General features: G+C 40.7%; 1 protein-coding gene across 18 annotated transcripts in view; it reads left to right on the top strand.

The window, feature by feature from the left end:
* The window catches only part of SYNE1 (spectrin repeat containing nuclear envelope protein 1), a 497,963-nt gene that overhangs the window by 350,754 nt on the left and 126,883 nt on the right, over positions 1-20,326 (top strand). For 16 of the 18 annotated variants that reach the window (XM_061428348.1, XM_061428354.1, XM_061428353.1 and 13 more), the window contains 7 exons: positions 616-772; positions 4,635-4,766; positions 4,944-5,099; positions 5,823-6,032; positions 12,110-12,211; positions 16,828-16,947; positions 18,484-18,684. In XM_061428348.1, the coding sequence (XP_061284332.1) occupies positions 616-772; positions 4,635-4,766; positions 4,944-5,099; positions 5,823-6,032; positions 12,110-12,211; positions 16,828-16,947; positions 18,484-18,684 (1,078 nt within the window). The remainder of the gene's footprint in view (positions 1-615; positions 773-4,634; positions 4,767-4,943; positions 5,100-5,822; positions 6,033-12,109; positions 12,212-16,827; positions 16,948-18,483; positions 18,685-20,326) is intronic. The other 2 variants (XM_061428356.1, XM_061428355.1) reach the window with 1 other exon arrangement.

The raw sequence follows: 20,326 nt of genomic DNA, 5'->3' as shown, positions 1-20,326 counted from the left end.
CCTTCATTTTAAAGATGAGACAGTTGGGGCTCTGAGAAATGAAGCAAATTGCTCAAAGTTACAGATCTAACATTCTGTAATGGAACCCTGATCTGTCTTACCTCCAAACCCACAGTCATCACAGAGGCCACACTGTTGCCTCTTTAAGGATGATACTGCCGTGCCTTCCTTCCACCTTCTGTGCTCCTGCTCCATGTCCTGAAACCTGGTCTGTAGTATTTTCTTTAGACTCAGGGTAAAAACTCTCAATAGACTAGGCAATATTGTTAGGGTTTTTAAATTTATGGGCTCTTTGTCAAAGGCTACTGCTCTGATCATATGCTATCATATCATATTCTAAAAGTTACAATTATTTTTATCTTTAATGCTGAGCTATTTTCAGTTTTTTTTTAATTTATTGTCCTCATGGTTCAATTTTAAGATCAGTAAGAATATACTTGTTTTACTATTAGTCTCAAGTTTTCCATTTTAATTTATATTTTTAAAGTGTAAGCCAATGTCTGAGATAACCTGGTTCCAATTGTAGAGGCCAGATCTAGTGCATGTAATAAATTACCTAGAACTTATTGCCTTTTTATGCACATTGTAAACTTAGATTATTTATTCTTCTAATAGCGAAAAACCTGATGTGTTATCCCAGGAGTTGGGGATGGAAGGGGAGAAATCACCTGCTGAAGACCAGATGAGAATGAAATGGGAAAGCCTACATCAAGAATTTAGCACCAAGCAGAAACTACTTCAGAATGTTCTGGAGCAGGAACAAGAGCAAATGGTACTGAACATTTTGCTTTTCCATATTAACTAACAGAGAAGATTTGCAGCTTATGCTATGGGAATGAATGTAACTGCAGCAATCCATATTTCATTATCAATTCAAAAAGAAGACAGAAAACAAACAACTCATCCTACACTCTTAACAAGCCTGTTTCACATATCCCTTTATAATTATATATTTATATGTAGACATTTATGTGACTGCTAGATACTGTTCTCAGAGAAGATTAATATCTGATGACTCATTAGCAGAAACCATTAAATATCAATGCCCCGCCTCCGCTTTTGTTTCCCACAGCTTTGAAAACTAAGGATATACACATCCAGGCCAGAAGAAATGTTACGAATCTGTCAGTAAATTATCATGTTATCTTATTTTCCATTGCTACTTCCAGTATTTAATCATTTCAGAAGATCTTAATGGGAAACATACTGGGACCTCGGTGGAGCTAAAGGAAGGGAATTCAGAGTCAGTTACAGTGGTCACCGACCCTCTATAGGCCGGTTCCCAAGATGGGCGGGTCCTTGTGTGATGCTGGACTTGATTCCACCAAGCAAGCCAAGTCCAGTGGAATTAAGTATAGCAACACAAGGTTCCAGACAGATAACAGCTATTAGTTCAGCCTAAGCAGAAGCCAGAGAACAGCAGAGAGTCAGAGGAATCCACCCCTTAAAAATCTAATAGGGGAAGGCTATGATGCTCACCACACCTGTGGTACAGTAGGGTGGTGAAGATAGAAGCCTTGTCCCAGATCCCAGGTCAGCTCTGCACTGGCCAACTCCCCAGTGGTAGCATCATCAGACTACATTCTAGGACCTTTACTGGCAATCTTGGGAGCTGCTGTTGTCACTGATCTGGCCAGGATTAGCTTAGGAGCTGGGAGAGACTGAGCTGGGGAGAGAAAGGCTATCAGTAGTTACAGAGCACCAGAAGAGGGGAAGGCAGGAGGTGATGAAGCAGGAACTCGGACGGGTGCACCTTGCTCCATTGACCTGCAGGGGGCCGGTCTAGAGGTCAGAATGTGTCCCCCACATCTGCTGGGAACCCTGTATAAATCCTACAGAGCCATTCATTTCTGTTTCCTTGTACAAAATTTTGGGCATTTCATACCTTCTCACTCCCTGTCCAGGAGTCTTCTTTGCTACCATCTACAGGAATGTCTTGCCTGGAGAATTCCATGTACAGAGGAACCTGATGGGCTACAGTCCATGGGGTCACAAAGAGTCAGACATGACTGAATGACTAACACCTTCACAGGAATGTCACCAGCTCTGGTCCTGGGGAGTAGGAAGCCCTCCCTTCCCAGAGGCCATTGTCCTAGAGACAGACTCCACCTGGTACACAGGTCCCTGTACCTTTTGCCTGGACTTGCTACCTCTCTTTGAAAGAACGCTTCTTCACACCCCCGATCAAACATTGCTCAGACTCATGGCTTGAGTTCCCAGTTTCTGATACAGTTCTCCTGGGCTTTACAGCACTATGCATGTTGTAGGATTTCCCCTTTCCTTTGTTTATGAGGAACACTACAGTCCTGCATCTGGGACTGCAGCCTTTTCTGATTTTTCTAAGTCAAGTAAAAGTGTTGGTCACTCAGTCGTGTCCAACTCTTTGTGACCCCATGGACTGCAGCCCACCAGGCGCCTCTGCACATGGGATTTTCCAGGCAAGAACACTGAAGTAGATTGTCATAGCCTCCTCTAGAGGTCTTATGGACCTTGGAATTGAACCCATGTCTCCTGCATTGGCAGATAGGTTTTTTACCACTAGCACCAACTGGGAAGCCCAGAATAAAAACCGGGGACCCTGTGGCTGCGTGGGCTGGGAAATGAGACTGGGCATCCTGCATGGCAGGCAAGAATTCTATCACTGAACCACCCATACACCCAAATCTTGGGAAGATTAGAAGATTCCTCAGGGTCTCATGACTAAGAAGAGGCAGATCTGGGATGGGGACATAGGTGTGTTTAACTCCAAACTTCCTCCTTTCTCATATTACCTTGCTGGCAGTTTGTACACTGGATGGTGTAGTACTATTCTCAATTGTAAAAGCAGGCACTTTTATTTATTTACTTTTTCTGGCCTCATGTAGACTAGGTTGAAAGGCATCTCCCTCTCTCAGAGCATTGTTTCTTTGCTCACCTTCACTGCATTTAGCATCTCTGTGCAGAACACCCCACCTGGCTTCAGGATGAGGTATGACTTCCTGCTCCTAGGTACTGTAACACAACTAAGAAACTGTGTTCTACATTTCTGAAAAATTAAGCAGCCAGGGAGGCTCCATAAGCAGGGATTAAAAAGGAAACAAAATTTATTAAAAAGTGGGAAGCAGCTGTAGGGGTGATGTGGAATTTAAGACAGTGGATTACAGAGAGATGTTGGGTGGTGGGCATTCCAGCCACAGTGGGGAATGAAGCTGGTGTGTTTAGAGGATAATGAGTAATCAAGCTGAAAAGTAAGATGAGGATGCTGCTGCTGCTGCTAAGTCGCTTCAGTCGTGTCTGACTCTGTGTGACCCCATAGATGGAAGCCCACCAGGCTCCTCTGTCCATGGGATTCTCCAGGCAAGAACACTGGAGTGGGTTGCCATTTCCTCCTCCAATGCATGAAAGTGAAAAGTCAAAGTGAAGTCACTCAGTCGTGTCCGACTCTTAGCGACCCCATGGACTGCAGCCTACCATGATCCTCCGTCCATGGGATTTTCCAGGCAAGAGTACTGGAGTGGGGTGCCATTGCCTTCTCCAAGATGAGGATGAGATGATCTAAAAAACTATAGGGCACTGAGTTTGATTGGAAACATCATTTAAGAGTTTGAGTGCTAGGTCATAGCATGGTCCTTACTGGGGAGACATTATGCTCTTTCGCTTCAGTTATGTCCAACTCTTTGTGACTCCATGGACTGTAGCCCACCACGCTCCTCTGTCCATGGGATTATCCTGGCAGGAGTACTGGAATGGGTAGTCATTCCCTTCTCCAGGGCATCTTCCCAACCCAGGGATCATCTGAGCCACCAGGGAAGCCACCTAGAGTTTAGGGGGGAAGTAAAGGAATCATGAGAGCCACGGGATCAATCTAGTTACAGTACTTCGGGTGCATTCTTTTATCATGCATGTGTGCGTGCGTGTGTGCTGAGTCGCTTCAGTTGTGTCTGACTGTTTATGACCCTATGGATGATAGCACACCAGGCTTCTCTTTCCAAGGAATTCTCCAGGCAATAATACTGGAGTGGGTTGCCATGCCCCTCTCCAGCGGATCTTCCTGACACAGGGATTGAACGCAGCATCTTATGTCTACTGTACTGTCAAATGGGGTTTTTTTAACCACTAGTGCCACCTGGAGAGCCCCTAGTTATCATAAGCAGTGTTAAAACCAGGGCTTCCCAGGTGGCTCAGTGCTAAAGAACCCACCGGCCAATGCAAGAGACCCAGGTTCGATCTCTGGGTCGAGAAGATCCCCTGGAGAAGAGAATGGCAACCCACTCCAGTATTCATGCCTGGAGAATCCAACAGACAGAGGAGTCTGGCAGGCTGCACTCCATCAGGTTGCAAAAGAGTCAGACATAACTGATCGACTAAAACAAGAAGTGTTAAAACCAAGATAAGTTGAGAGGAAGGCTATAATGAGAATTCAGGCAGTTTCCCCACTGTTTTCTTTCCTTTTTTGGTCCGTCACGGGAAACATTGCCACTGCTGAATCTGGTTGCCATGTTGAGTGGACATAGTGTGTTGGAGAGGTCGTCTTTCTCTAGCAGAGGTTTCCATAAACACAGTTGTTCCAGCATCTGTTGCAGTGTGCATGTCTAAATGAGAACACCTGGACAGAGTACGTCTGGTCCTAAAGAAGCTCTCCTGTCTGCCTCCAGCTCTACAGCAGGCCCAATCGGCTCCTGTCTGGCGTGCCACTGTACAAAGGCGACGGGCAGGCCCAGGATAAATCTGCGGTGACGTCTTTGCTGGATGGATTGAACCAGGTCTTCGAGGAGGTTTCATCCCAGGTGGGGCTGTGTGCTTGGTGTGTGGATCTGGGACCCCATGAGGTTCCCCATCCCCTGAGCTGAGCTGTTGAGACTGGAAAGGCAGAGCCCCTGGACCCCTGCATCTCATCCTGGTATCTTTCTTTGACTCCTCAAAATGCTCTAATGACTTCTTTGTCCTTCCCTTTTGTTTCTCAGGGTGGAGGGACAAAGAAGCAGAACATTGACTTGGAGCAGAAGTTGTATGATGGGGTCTCGGCCACCTCTACCTGGCTGGATGATGTAGAGGAACGGTTATTTGTTGCCACAGCCCTTTTACCAGAAGAGACGGAAACTTGCATCTTTAACCAAGAGGTAAGCGTGGCAGCTTGTGTCTGCAGGTATGTTACAAAGCACTTAAAATGCTGACATTGGATAATTAATGTTATGTATAAAGAAGGTGAAGCATAAAACAGTTCTACTAAGGTACAAATGTGTATTTCCAAGCAGCAGAAAAGAATTGCCTAAGTAGAACAAGCTCTGAAAGATACTTAGTTTTTGTATTTTTGTTTTTTGATTTACAATTAAATTTTTTTACAATGTTGTATTGGTTTTTGCCCTACAACAATGCAAATCAATCATAATTATACGTACATCCCCTCCCTCATAGGCTTTGAATTTTTATCCTTTTTTTTGTGTATGTAGGAGGCAGAAAACACTGAAGAGTCTGTAGAAGCCTTGTTCTATATCGCAAATATTCTTTGATATAGAAATATATGAATTATATATAAATATATTTGAAAAACAGACTAAAAATAATAATTATGAATTTCTAAATAGCACTTTAGAAAACTCATATTTTCACCAAATATTAATATTATATTTTATTATTAGTGAATGATATAAAGTTTCTGAGAAAAATCTCTCCAGCAGTAACTTGCCTAATGTTTATAGAAGTGTATGAAAGTGGTCCCATCTTGCCTTGGATATAATTATCACTGAATAGTAAGAGAAATGTAATGGGCTGTCTTTGAAGAAATGACTCATATATAAATTCATAGATCTAAACATTGACATGTACTTTCTTATCAATCCCAGACTCTTGCCAAAGATATTAAGGAAATGTCCGAAGAAATGGATAAGAACAAGAACTTGTTTTCCCAAGCCTTTCCGGAGAATGGTGATAACCGAGATGTTATTGAAGACACTTTGGGTTGTCTCTTGGGCAGGTTATCTTTGCTAGACTCAGTAGTAAATCAGCGATGTCATCAGATGAAGGAAAGACTTCAGCAGATACTAAATTTCCAGGTAAGGCATTATCAAGAGGTGTTTCACCATCTTCCAGCTACATTCAACAATAAACAGGATCTTACTGAGATATGATCTAGACCTACTTTTTTTCAAAGGTACAAAATGCATGACCATTACAGAAAAACAATTCAAGGAATTCAAGATTGAATTCAAGGAACAGAAAACAAAATGTTTTATGCTTTTCATTGAGGAAACTAGCCAATCAGACTGAGGACTGAATAGAACTTTAAATTCAACCAGTAAAAACCATATTTCTGGCACATTATAATGCTAATTTCCAGTTGATGTTCAGTTCTTTTCAGTTCAGTCATTCAGTCGTGTCTGACTCTTGGTGACCCCATGGATTGCAGCACGCCAGGCTTCCATGTCCATCACCAACTCCCAGAGCTTATTCAAACTCATGTCCGTAGAGTTGGTGATGCCATCCAACCATCTCATAAGACCAAAGAAGCATACAGGAAGTGCTGTAACACAGAATCAACCCTAGATACATAATACCGGTGGGGGCCACTGAAAGTGGCCGTGCCCTGATTACTTCTATCTGTGTTAAAAATGCATTCTGTTACTTCCCAGTCTTCGCTCCATAGACCTACTGTCTTTTAGCCCCAGACTGGAGTTTCACTACCAACTGAGTAATTGTGTGCTTAAGCGACTTTTCTTAGGACTACGAACTTCAACAAATGTAAAAGCCACTGATAAACTTTAGGGTTGATTTTCATTTCTAATAAAAAGCATCTTTGAGGAATAATCAAGGCTTAATTGAACTTTATTTTTAGCAAACATAGAAGATTTATAAAATAGATTTATGCAATACATGTATTTAGAGCCAAGCATTTGATGTTAAATTTTGATTTTCAGGAAAAAAAGTACTATAAAATGTCAAGTAAATCTACCATTAGCCAGGAACTGGAATTTTCTAGATATCCATCTAGAGGGACAAATTATCCCTGCCTTCCTGCAGTTTGCCTTCTTAAATCTGTAAACATTTGTAGGCATTTATGTATCATTATTCTATTCACAAAAAAATTTGCATGTGTATTACTGACATAATAATAGTATGATAGTTTTATCACCTGATGCAGTATAACCTTAGCTCCTTCTCTAACTTAAGTGTCCTCAACTATTAAATCATGTCCATATTAACTGCCTTTTAGGGCTTTGTGTAGATAAAATGAGTTAAAATGTGTCAAATACTTTGCAAAGTATCTGAAACATAGTAAACACTCAGCATGTTTTATTACCATGTTGCTGTTAATAGTAGTACTTATGATACTAGATACAGATCTGAAACCAATGAAAAAGTTAAATATTTGTCCAAGTTTATCTGCTGCTAAGTCGCTTCAGTTGTGTTCGACTCTGTGTGACCCCATGGATGGCAGTCCACTGGGGTTACCCCTGTCCCTGGGATTCTTCAGGCAAGAACACTGGAGTGGGTTGCCATTTCCTTTTCCAATGCATGGAAGTGAAAAGTGAAAGTGAAGTCGCTCAGTTGTGTCCGACTCTTAGTGACCCCATGGACTGCAGCCTACCAGGCTCCTCCGTCCATGGGATTTTCCAGGCAAGAGTACTGGAGTGGGTTACCATTGCCTCAAGTTTATCTAACCATTGAGAATTAAAACCAGGATTTGACTCAGAGATTATTTGTGTATTTTATATTGTTAGGGTGATGGCAAGGGAGATGGAGAAGAGAAAACCTAGTCAAGATATATTTGGAAGGCAAGATGAGTAGGGGAGCATTTGTTGATTGTTTGATTCTGGGGGAACATGGGAAAGGGGGACAACTGAGGAACTCCGGGGTTGGGGGAGGGTGGGCACTGGCCAACAGTGAGGACAGGTGGAGCAGTGCTCTTGACCATTGGGCAGGACTGGGTTGCTGGCAGGACCACTGCTGGGGCAACCCTATCAGGTAGAATGAAGATACTCAGGTGAATCATCTCAAATCTGTGGCTTAGAAAAATGACCTGCATTGGATCATTGCATCTGTATCCCTTGTGTTGTATAGTATACAGAAAGGAAGGAACATTTCCCTTGGAATCTGAAAACCTGGCATTGATTCTTTGAGTACTTTGTCTTGAATGCAAGATCTGATTGCATGTACGTGTACACAGTGTATGTCTAAAATCAGCGAAACTGGTGTGCAACTTATAGAAACTTGTTTCATTATTCTAAAATTCCTCTTGCATAAAAGAACGCACTGAGTTTTAACAGCTTTCTAGTCTATTGGCCATGACTGAGGTGGGTTAAAAGTGCAAATCCCTAGGGCCCATGTTTCCCTTTCTCAAATTGCATTCACTGTGTCTTTGGTACTTTTAAATAGTTCCTGGTAATCACAGACACAGTAAAAGATGAACTAAGTGAATACTCTGGAACTTATTTTGGGTAGAGGACCAAGAGAAGAACAAGTCATCTTGAAATTCTGTTTCAATCACGTTCTCCATTTTTCTTCTGCCAACGAGTTTCTACTTGTTGGTGGCCAGCTCACAAACAAACACTGGTGTTTCAAAATGTTTGTGCTCCAATTTAATTGGGAGAAAGACTTCGAATGTTAATATAATTAAAAGTCAAGTTGTGCGTGTGTGCTTAGATGCTAAGTCATGTCCAACTCTGAGATCCCATGGACTACAGCTCCTCAGTCCATGGAATTTTCCAGGCAAGAATAATGGAGTGGGTTGCTGTTTCCTTCTCCAGAGGATTCTCCCGATTTGAGGATCGAGTCCACATCCCCTTAATTGGCAGGCAGATTCTTTACCATTGAGCCACATGGGAAGCCAAAAGACCAGTCTCAAGTCATTTTATTTTACTTTGCACTGAGCACCTGATACACTATCACCATTCAGTGCTTATTGGAGCTGTAACCTTGATTTCCCAGTTAACTTTTGAGCATTAGCTTTTGCAAGACTGATAGTATTACCCTATACCCAACAGACAATCTGAAAGAATGGGTAGGTGTTATGTAGATATATGTTATCTACAAGTAATCACAGTTATTTATCACCTCTTATATATTTTAAAAGCTTTTTTGTGGACTTAAACCAAAATACATTTTCTGGACACTTTTATAAATGAATATTTCAAGTTAGTTAAAAAGAAAAAATACGAAAAGAATTTCTTATTAAATGATCAGGGCAGTACAAATGCTTTTAAAATTCGAGACTTTCTTTGGATCTGTTTCTTAAACAGCTAGAAGGCTGCCTTTTCATGCTCTCCAAGTAATTCCAGTAACTGTAGGAAAACAATTGTGATGTCTATTATATGTGTAGTATATAGATACCTTAATTACCTGCTATATCACAATTGTAGGGCTTCCCAGGTGGCTCTGTGGTACAGAATCCCCCTACCAATGCAGGAGATGCAGGAGACCATGTTTGATCCTTGGTTCAGGAAGATCCCTTGGCATAGGAAATGGCAACCCATTCCAGTATTCTTGTCTGGAAAATTCCATGGAAAGAGGAGATTTGCAGGCTATAGTCCATGTGGCCACAAAGAGTTGAACATGACTGAGCAACTGAACACACATCACAAGTGTGGTATTAAGAAATGGTTAAAGCCTTTGGATTTTTATTTTTAATAAAATATGAACATCCATGTGGCTATAAGCACCTCTTAAAGTCTTTTATTTTTGTAAATAATTATTTTGTATTATAACACAAATTATTTTTCAATCTTAAATAGAATATGTTTATGATCAAACTATTCTATCCAGACAATTTGTTGTTGATTAGTCACTAATTCATGTCTGACTCTTTTCGACACCATCAACTGTAGCCCTCCAGGCTTCTTTGTCTGCAGCATTCCCCAGGCAAGAATACTGGAGTGGGTTGCCATTTCCTTCTCTTAAAGTCTTTTATTTAGCGACTTCCTTGGTGGCCCAGTGAACAAGACTCCAGACTCCCAGTGCAGCAGGCATGGGTTCAGGGAACTAACATCCCACATACCACATAGCATGGCCAAAAAATAAATAAATAAGATAAAATAAGGTCTTTTATTTAGTAACCTTTAAATCAGCCCTGTTCTCTGCTTTACTGTCTGCTTGGCTAATCTCTTCTAGTAATTATTGCAGCTTTCAGAAATGTGAACTTTCTTCTCTGTTACCTGGAGGAGAATATGTTAGCAAGACAGAAAATATGCTCTTAAAAATGTGAAATTGATGTACAGATAATACAAACACCCTCTTCATTTCTTGACTCATGTTATTTGTACTTATCTTCTCATTTAGAGTAACTGAACTAATGTTTTTCTAACATGCATGTAGATAACAGGAACTTGATTTCTTTTGAATCTGTTCAAGTGAATGAGAACATCTCTTCTTGTGCATGCAAACAGATAACTGTGTCATGGTTCTAATGGCCCATGTGAGCTGGCCCTCAACACTGCTGAATGACACAAGCATTACCATAACTCATAAGCACAACCCTTGTTTCTGGCAGCATTTCTTCAGTGCTTTTGTTACAGTTTCTCATTTAGTCTGCAGCTAGGCTTGCAGATAGGTTTGAGTGTTGGTTTGGGCTTCCTTGATAGCTCATCTGCTTTCAATGCATGAGGCCCCAGTTCAATTCCTGGGTCAGGAAGATCCGCTGGAGAAGGGACAGGCTGCCCACTTCAGTATTCTTGGACTTCCCTTGTGACTCAGCTGGTAAAGAATCTGCCTGCAATGCGGGAAACCTGGGTTCAATCCCTGGGTTGGGAAGATCCCCTGGAGAAGGGAAAGGCTACCCACTCCAGTATTCTGGCCTGGAGAATTCCATGGACTGTATAGTCCATGGGGTCATGAAGAGTCGGACACTGAGCAGCTTTCACTTTGAGATAATTATTGCCTCTTAGGGGTGGGGGAGCCTGGTGGGCTGCCATCTATGGGGTTGCACAGAGTCAGACTTAGCAGGATAGTATAGCTTTTCTCCTCCATTGGAGAAGGAAATGGCAGCCCACTCCAGTTTTCTTGCCTGGAGAATCCCAGGGACGGGGGAGCCTGGTGGGCTGCCATCTATGGGGTCACACAGAGTCGACATGACTGAAGTGACTTAGCAGCATAGCTTTTCTCTAAATATCATGTTCAGTTTCTTTACTTTTCTTTCTTTTTTTTTTTAAACTGCATAATTCACCTACTAATTTGCTTTAGCCTTGCATTTTGTATTGTAATGCTTCCATGTATCCTTAAAGACTTTCTTCCTTGATGTGATTATCATTCTCCTGAGACAGAATTTTTGCATCTTGGTGACATATGCACATGCTGTCAGTTCCCAGTGGAGAAAATGTGATGAGCTGAACTTCACACTATGATGAGCAACCAGACCATCAGAGACATTTTTAACTAATAAAAAATAGAATATATTTGTTGATATTTCAGGAGAAAAATGTAAAAATGTATAATTCATATTTTTTTCCAGTTTATTATTCCTTTTAGAACTGAGTGTCAAAATTCTGATAGTTACCTCCTTTCTGTACAAAGTTAACTCAAGATAAGCATATTTGGTCATTTAAATGAGTAATGTTTATGAATAGGCTTAGCTAAGAGCTTTTTGTGTTGTCTTTTCATATGTCTTTGGCCACTGTAAATAATGCATATTTTCTAAACTTTTGGATGGCTTTTAATAAGCTTGTGCAAATTCTTTGAAAATAGGAGGAAGAAGGAAGTGAGGGCAGAGAGGGAAGGAGAGGAAAAAGGAAAAACGGGATCATAATTATTCTTAAGAATAATATTTTTCCCCCAAACAAGAAAACATCTACATGTAGAGGTCTTTAGTGCAATGCTCTGCTGCCATATTTCTGTTTAAATGTGCTCACTTATTACAGAAATAACAAGATTAAAGTTACCAGTATTATTTTTTATTTGTAAACTTTGTCTTCTTCATCTGTGTTGAGTTGGAAATGCTTTGTAAAATTCTTCAAAAGTCAGTTTCAGCACTTGTATAAATTGTTACCAGTTCCTTTTATCTTCCCATAAGATAATGTTGTTTCTTCTGGAAACAATTCAATTCCTACAGCTATATATTATTTCTGAGAATGTGTGTTATATTTATAACCATTTTAAGTTTCCCATTACTCATATTAAGTCTTCCTATTGCTTTCCTCCTTAGAATGATCTGAAGGTGCTAGTTACATCACTGGCTGACCACAAATACATCATTCTGCAGAAGCTGGCGAAAATGTTTGAACAACCTGTGGCAGAGCAAATAGAGGTATTTACGGCTGCAGCTTTTTCCATAAGAGCAAGCACAATGAGTGTATCTGGTTTACTGTGAAATTCCGTATAGCTGATGGAATATGATGACTTACTGTGGCATTTTTTGCTTGTCATTGGTGTTGTTTTTAAGTACCAGGTTTACATCAGATTACACTGACTCTGCCACTTACTTCTGTGCAGCCAGGAAATGTGAGAGAGGAAAAGGTGTCAGTGACAGATGCTGACCTGAAGGCGTGTGAGACTAGACGTGAACCTCAATGACTTTTGATAGGCAGTCAGACCATCCTGGTAGTGGTACAGATGAAGCGCTGTGGATATTTAGAAAATGGGTGGATTACCTCCAGCCAGCCGTAGGATCAAGGAGAAATTTTGTAAAGGGAAATTCGAACTGGACTTAGAAGTTTGGACACACAGAGATTGGGAAGAAAGATAGTCTAGCAAAGAGCAGAAGAACAGAGGCATAAATGTTAGATCATTCAGGACACTTTGGGAGAAAAGCAAGTGATCCTGTTTGGCTGACTTAACAATGAACCAAAGTGACTGAGGGGAAGTAAAAATGGGAAGAGAAAATCTGAGGCAACCTGTGGAGCCTATTGAATGTCAGAAAATTGGGGCTTGTTCCACGAATGAATGGTCAGCTTTATTGATTTCCTGCTTCATTGGTTAAAACAATAGGCACACACCACAATGTATGTATATTTACTTATTTATAAATTATAAGTGGGTACTGTGTCATAAAGTATACATGCAAATGATCATTTAAAATGCATGTGGTTGAATATAAATGAAAGACATAGTGTTTCTCTCTCAGACCTTCTTACTCATTTCTGAGTACTTACACCCACCTCAGAGACCATTGGCAGCGGAAAGTCACTTGGGATGTTTATAGGGTGAGGATGAGTGGCAGTGTCACCTCCTGCTTCCAGGTGGTTGGCATGGCAACTCCAGGGTCAGGAAGCAGGGTATCCTCCTGAGGCCTCCCATAGCTGCTCTGAGAAGGAATAAGAATTCAAACTGTCACAGTGGCAGTGAAAACAGGGAGGAGACAAGAAATGGCAAGGATGCCACAAAGAATATCCCATTTCACAAGCTAAGTCATTATGAAAACATGTGTTTTAATAGAATGGCATACCTTAATTCTAGCAGACTGCTAATGGTTCTATGGGTAGGCCCTAAGAAATCCCCTGAAATAGAAATCACCATTTGTTCAATTAAATAATCAAGAAATATATTTTTATCTTTGGAATTTACATTGGTTATATCTGTCAATAGTAAAAGTGTTAATTGTGATCATACTATCATAAATACATACCATAGAAATCACCCCAAATATTTCTCTATAGGAGATCTCTCTTTTTCTCTTTCACCATTTAAAATAATGTGCAAAATTATGTCTGAATATGTATCTTTCTTTACCATAATTTCACCTGTTTTTCTTTTTAAAGAGATCCCTCATTTTTCCCAAATTGAAAAATAATTCATTCATGTCGTATCTCCTACTTGCTGCTGCTGCTGCTGCTAAGTCACTTCAGTCGTGTCCGACTCTGTGTGATCCCATAGTCGGCAGCCCACCAGGCTTCCCCGTCCCTGGGAACACTGGAATAGGTTGCCATTTCCTTCTTCAATGCATGAAAGTGAAAAGTGAAAGTGAAGTGGCTCAGTCATGTCCAACTCTTAGCAACCCCATGGACTGCAGCCCACCAGGCTCCTCTGTCCATGGATTTTCCAGGCAAGAGTACTGGAGTGGGGTGCCAATGCCTTCTCCATCTCCTACTTGAAAGGACCTTAATTTTTATGTTTTGGCTTGTAATGTTACCTGATGTAAAAAAAATTTGAGCAGCCCAAAGAATGCTTTGTTTTGAATTTCTAATGTGAAATTTAGGATAGGTATCATTACAAGTAACACCTGTACTATTGGCCAACATAACCAATGTCAATTTCAAAGATAAAAAATTACTCAGTTATTTCATTGAATAAATGGATTATTATTATAAAACTGTAAAAAGTGCTAATTCCATTCCTACCCTCCTTGGGTTGAGGAGGTAACAGTGGCAGAAGGCAAGGGGATATGTTCGTGTTCTGAGTCACGTCATTCCAACCTATCACAGACCTGTGTCTGAACCCTGGTGTGCAGCTGTCTCCTGGGATCTCCCTTTTACTGTCGTTCTGAGAATCCCCTTCACCTCTCCCTTCTGTTGGGTCTTGTCTTCCCTGAGTCCAAACCACATCTTTCTCCTTATTGTCTTGCTTCCTTGTTTTATCAGTGTACATCCTTGCTAAGAATGGATGCATGCTAGATATATTTTTCAATTTTTCCATGTCTCAAAGTGTTCTAGTACTGTACTCACATACTATTGATAACTTGGCTCTTTATAGAATTCTTGGTGGACTCTTTAGAGTTTTGAGGCTTCTCCTGTATTGTTTCTTAGCTTCCAATGTTGGCTTGAGGAATGTAAAATTGTTCTGATTCCCAAAGGTCTCAGTGTTCTGAAATTTCATGATGACATGCCTTGGAGAGAGTCTGTTTTATCCTCTGGGCTGAGAACTCAGTGGGCTCTTTTGATGTGGCAACTTCATCCTTCCATTCTGAAACATTTTATGAGAGTACTGAAATATTTTGCATCCTTCTGTTTTATCTGTCTCCCTTTCTCAAAATCCTTTTAGGCACATGTTGGATGTTCTGGTCCAGTCTTCTAACTTTCTTATCAAAGGGATGTTTCGCTCCTTGTTTTTTCGTTCTGCTTTCGGAAGACATTTTCAGTTTCAGCTCCAAACTTTTCTATTGACTTTTTAATTTCTACTCTCATGCATTTCATCTTCCTAGAGCTCTTTTTGGTTCTCCAAATGATGTGTTCTTTGGTAGTAGTATCTTATTCTTTTTTAAATCGATGCATTGTCTTCTGTAATCTCTCTAGGTAAATTAATGATTTGGGAGTTGAAGATATTTTGGGAGACTTTAAGGTTTTTGCTTGTTTGTTTTTCCTGCATAATCTATTTTCCTCAAGGTTGCTTTTATTTGTTTGCTTATTTTAGTTTCTATCTTTCATGTTAGAGGCTTTTCTAGGATACATGAACATGCTGTCTCTTCACATTTAGGATGAGGGAGTAATCAGCTGAATGGGAGCTTCATGAATGGATGGGGCTTGATGATTTTGAGACTTATTGAAGGATGATCTATGTGGGCCATTTGTTGGAGAATCCTTGTCTCAGTTTTGTTCGGATCTTTTCATTTTGTCCCACCCACCCTCTTCTGTCTGGAAAATAGAGACAAGGCTTCAGCACTCTAGGGGTTGCAGGAGATCCACATTCAGCAATCATTGGGCATTTGGTCACTTCATCCCCTTGTTTGCGGTCAAGGACTCAAGCGTCTGGTGCCCCTCAGTCCAGAGACTATCTGTCTTATTGGGTTGGCCAAAAAGTGCATTGTAATGGAAGTACCTGAACAAACTTTTCGAGCAATCCAATACCTTCTTCAGAAAATGGAAAGATCCAATGTGAAGTGAGGAAGAGGGTCTGAGAATCTGAGTATTCTTCAAACATCTTTCCACCAACCCACGAATTATATTTAGTACTCATCCTGCATTTCCCGGAGTTCCTGAGATTCCTTCTGCTTTAATCTGGTGATGAAGAACCCCTGCCAGCTTAGAATTCAGCTTTCTCAGATTCCCTAAGTCAATTCCCGTGTATCCTTCTGATTTTCAGCTTGCAAACTTTTGTTGGTATCATCTTCGTTCCTGTTTCCTTGCTCTTGTAGATTTACTGGGGGGGAAACACACCAGAAAACAAGCAAACAAAATATTGGCGACCCAGGAGATAGAAAATAGGACACATGTGTTTTATCTGCCATCTGGAGTCCCTGTTATTTTCCTCCTTCAAAGGCAGCTGAGGTTGCTTGTCTTCCAAAAGCCTTCCCTGACTGTTCCAGAATTCACTGCCTGCTCCCAAGTCCTCTCATAGGGAGAAGCAGAAGCAAGTTTAGTACCTAACTGTATTTAGCCTTGTTTCATTTTCTTCTCTTTCCTCCAGCTTCCTAAGCAGACTGGAAGCTCCTTGAAGGCCAGGTTGAGGTCTTGTCCTGCTTCAGTAGACCTCACTCTGGGAAGACAAGGCTCAGCTCTAGCGGTCACCTTCATGCTTTATTGCTTGTCCTTCTGCTTTACAATGAGTAAGCTCTCCCTGACCATGCTGTAATGTACTTTCCCTTTTCCTCACTGAATCTCTCTCCAAAGATGCTCAAAACTGCATTTCAGAAAAGCAGAACGTGATCCCCTAGAACATCTTAGGCAAATGCCCTTTTTCTAACTTTGTCTTAAAATCATGCTTCTTCTTCAGGTTGCTGTTCACCATTTCCCTTATTTGTTCAAGGAAGCCGTTGTTCTCTCAACCCTCCACATTAAGCCTTTCCAACCTCCTTACCTTGAAAACATCTGATCTGTAGTATAATAAATTGCCTTCTTCCCTTGTCTAGATAATAGAGCAACATCGTTTTTATGTTGCATGGGAAATGTTTTAGGTGGAGAAGGGAGGAACAAGTAAGAAGCCACGATAATCGTATTATGCATGGGAAATTGTTTATGGGAGTTTTAATGACAAGTCATAAATCCTCCATAGGCAATACAGCAGGCTGAAGATGGGCTAAAGGAATTAGATGCGGGAATCATTGAATTAAAAAGGCGTGCTGACAAGTTGCAGATTGAGCAGCCTTCCATGCAAGAACTCTCCAAACTCCAGGTACGGTTTTCTACTAATGGCATTCAGCTTCAATGGTACATCCTAATTGGAAGTCAAGAAAAAATAAAAACTATTTTCTCCATTTTCGTCAGGTTTTCTGTAAAGTTCATGTCATTTAGGCCCTAATTTTTTCCCAAGTAACTCTTAGAACATTTTCTAAAACATTTATCATAAATATTTAGTACAATAAAATAAATGGACACATATTTAGATTGACTGAAGGGTAGTCTGTGTGGGCTATTTGTTGGAGAACTTTGTGTCAGATCTTTAGGTCTTTTCTTGTATTTTTCTCGTAGTCATATGCTTCTAAGATTTTTTTGTGTGTTATTATTATTCTGATTGTTAAGCACTTTGGTATAATTTATTTGTGGCCTATTGCTTTCTACTCCAGAAAATTTATTAATTGGCAATCTTATTAGGTATCTAGAAAACCCTGTATTGTACTGTAGCCAAAAACAGGTTTTAAGGAAAAAATATTTAAGCTGATACCTTTTAGAACGTGTATTTTCTCAAGTGTTCAAAATTATAGTTTATATTTCATACATGGTTGAATGGAAAAGAGACATTGTTTCAATTCCAGAACAACAAAAAATTAAGCTAGAAGGTAGCTGAAATCCAAACCAACTTCCCCAGCATCTTCCAGGAGAAGAGAATAACACTTTGAATTGGTGTTTTTAAATCTGGCACCTAGGCAGATAGCTGGTATCAGATTGGTAGGAAGATAATGAGATAGTAAAGCCAACAAAGTGTAGCATCTGATAACACAGGTAATTTATATTAAGAAAAAAATGTGCATGTATTAGTTTTTCTCCACTCTTGAGTCCAATACAGGGTCACAAATTCTTTTGAGAAAATAAAATACCTCTTATTTTAAAAGAACATTTTTATTTCAACTGTCTCATTCCATTATCTAAGATTTCATAATGTGATGAGCCCATGGCCCCCACTCTGTCCTTTTGAGATAGTTTTCCGACAGCACTCAAATGTCAGGTGTAAGAGTCAAGCGTCATAGCTGTAAATAGGCATTAAAGTTGAACTTTTCCAGATTGAGCCATTTTGGCTTACTCAACCTTAATATGATACATTAATCAGGTCCATATGGCTCAAATAAATTTTGTTTTTGGTGTATCATCGTCCGCTAAAATGTCTTTCCAGTTAAATAGTTATTTATTTACTCCACCACATTTGGCAAAAAAACCCCACCAGAAAACATTGCCTTTTTAAGTTTTAAAGTCTTTCTGCTCACTTGAAACTGATGTTTCTGTAGCTCTTTATTTAAGGAATAGTCTCAGATCTGATTATTACTTAAGCAGACCCAATGTTAAGGATACTTTATTCAGTTACTTCAAAATTAGAAAATTTGAGAGTGTGATTAAAAATTAGAACTGCATTCTCCATGACATGTCCCTTAGCTGCAAGAACAGCTTTTCAGCATTTTAAACCTCCATCAATTATTGACATTCTGTGAGGACAGGTGTCAGATGTACCCCGTGTAGAGTGAGTTTGAATTGAACATGAGTTTTATCTGTTTCTTAGGACATGTATGATGAACTCATGATGACTATTGGCTCCCGGCGGAGCGGGCTGAACCAGAATCTTGCCCTCAAGAGTCAGTACGAAAGAGCCTTGCAGGATCTGGCCGACCTACTGGAAACAGGACGAGAGAAGACAGCAGGAGACCAGAAAATTATTGTGTCTTCCAAAGAGGAAATCCAACAACTACTTGATAAACATAAGGTTATATAAAAAAAAAAACAAAAAACAGAAAATGTCCTTAAATACGTGCTCTTCTGGTTGCCATAGTCCTCATGAGTTTCCTCCTGGGCACAACAAGTGCTGTTACTACATAACCAAACTTGGTAGCCCTGAGATTGTTCCCCCAGTATATACGATAACCAATCTCAGGTTAGACCCTGTTCCCTTCATAAAAGATGCTTAGTATGCGTGTGTGCCGTCATGTCCAACACTTTGTGACCCCATGGACCATAGACTGTCAGGCTCCTCTGTCCACGGAATGCCTGTTTAATTCAGAAACACAACTTGCATTATTAGTAACATTACAAAAATACAGGTTTTGCCACTTCAAAGACTCAACTTCCCAGACAGTGGAAATTTCTCATAGGGAAACTTTTAAAATTCCCTTGGATTATAGATGGTTAACATTCTACCTTTATGTAGCTCTTTGGTGACTTATAAAGGTAGATTTAGGTTTGGGGGTGGGGGCAGAGAACTTCACTTCGTGCTATTTTTCCCAGAGGTTTTTGTCCAGAACTTCGTGATTTATTAAAGCCTTATCATTTGGCTTTGAAAACAGTGCTTTAAAGTCAGCAGCTGGTTTTTCTCAAATCTTTGACCATAGCAATAAAATATCATCCTGAGTTATTCCAGAGGGGAAATTGGGATCAATGAGTATAAATAACAAAGAAATAAAGCTCAATAGATGAAGAACTCTAAAAGGATAGGCTGCCATTAAACAGATAGCCCTCCTGGCCAGAAGTCCGTCCAAGGCTGTCGGGGGAGACAGAGTTGTGAAACAAGTATCAGCTTTCTGCGAATGTTGGGCTAAGTGACCTCCAGGTTCTCTTCCAACTTGGAGATTCTATGATATCATAACTGTCCGTTAAAAATAATGGTTCTAGTTCCTCTTGACCAGACCATTTTCTGAGGGAGAGCTCTGCGTGAGTGGCTCAGAGTCTGAAAATGGGAAATTAAAACTACCTACCTCTTAGGGCTGTGATAAGGATTCAACAAGTTACTCACTGGAGTGTTTATATTGTCTAGCACATAGTACACACTCAGCATTAGCTGATGTTTTTAATTCCCAGTCGTAGTTCCATCCTTGGTGCTGGGAACAGGAAATGGGATAGCCCTCTCCTATCCTCTGGGGGAGCTTCCCAGGTGGCACTCATAAAGAACCTGCCTGCCAATACAGGAGGCATAAAGGATGTGAGTTTGATCCCTGGGTCGGGAAGATCCCCTGGAGGAGGGCATGGAAATCCACTCTAGTATTCTTGCCTGGAGAATCCGATGGACAGAGGAGCCTGGTGGGCTACGGTCCATAGGGTCACAAAGAGTCGGACACAACTGAAGTAATTTAGCACACATCCTCTGGGGACATTTCCGTATAGAAAGTAACATTTTGAAATGCATTTGTAGGGCTGTGCCGGAGAAGGCAATGTCAACCCACTCCAGTACTCTTGCTTGGAGAATCCTATGGGCAGAGGAGCCTGGTAGGCTGCAGTCCATGGGGTTGCTAAGAGTCAGACACGACTGACTGACTTCACTTTCACTTTTCACTTTCATGTACTGGAGGAGGAAATGGCAACCCACTCCAGTGTTCTTGCCTGGAGAATCCCAGGGACGGTGGGGCCTGGTGGGC

The sequence above is a fragment of the Bos javanicus genome, chromosome 9 (genome assembly GCF_032452875.1).
Source record: "Bos javanicus breed banteng chromosome 9, ARS-OSU_banteng_1.0, whole genome shotgun sequence".
Taxonomy (NCBI): Eukaryota; Metazoa; Chordata; class Mammalia; order Artiodactyla; family Bovidae; genus Bos; species Bos javanicus.
This window is presented reverse-complemented; position numbering and strand designations above follow the sequence as displayed.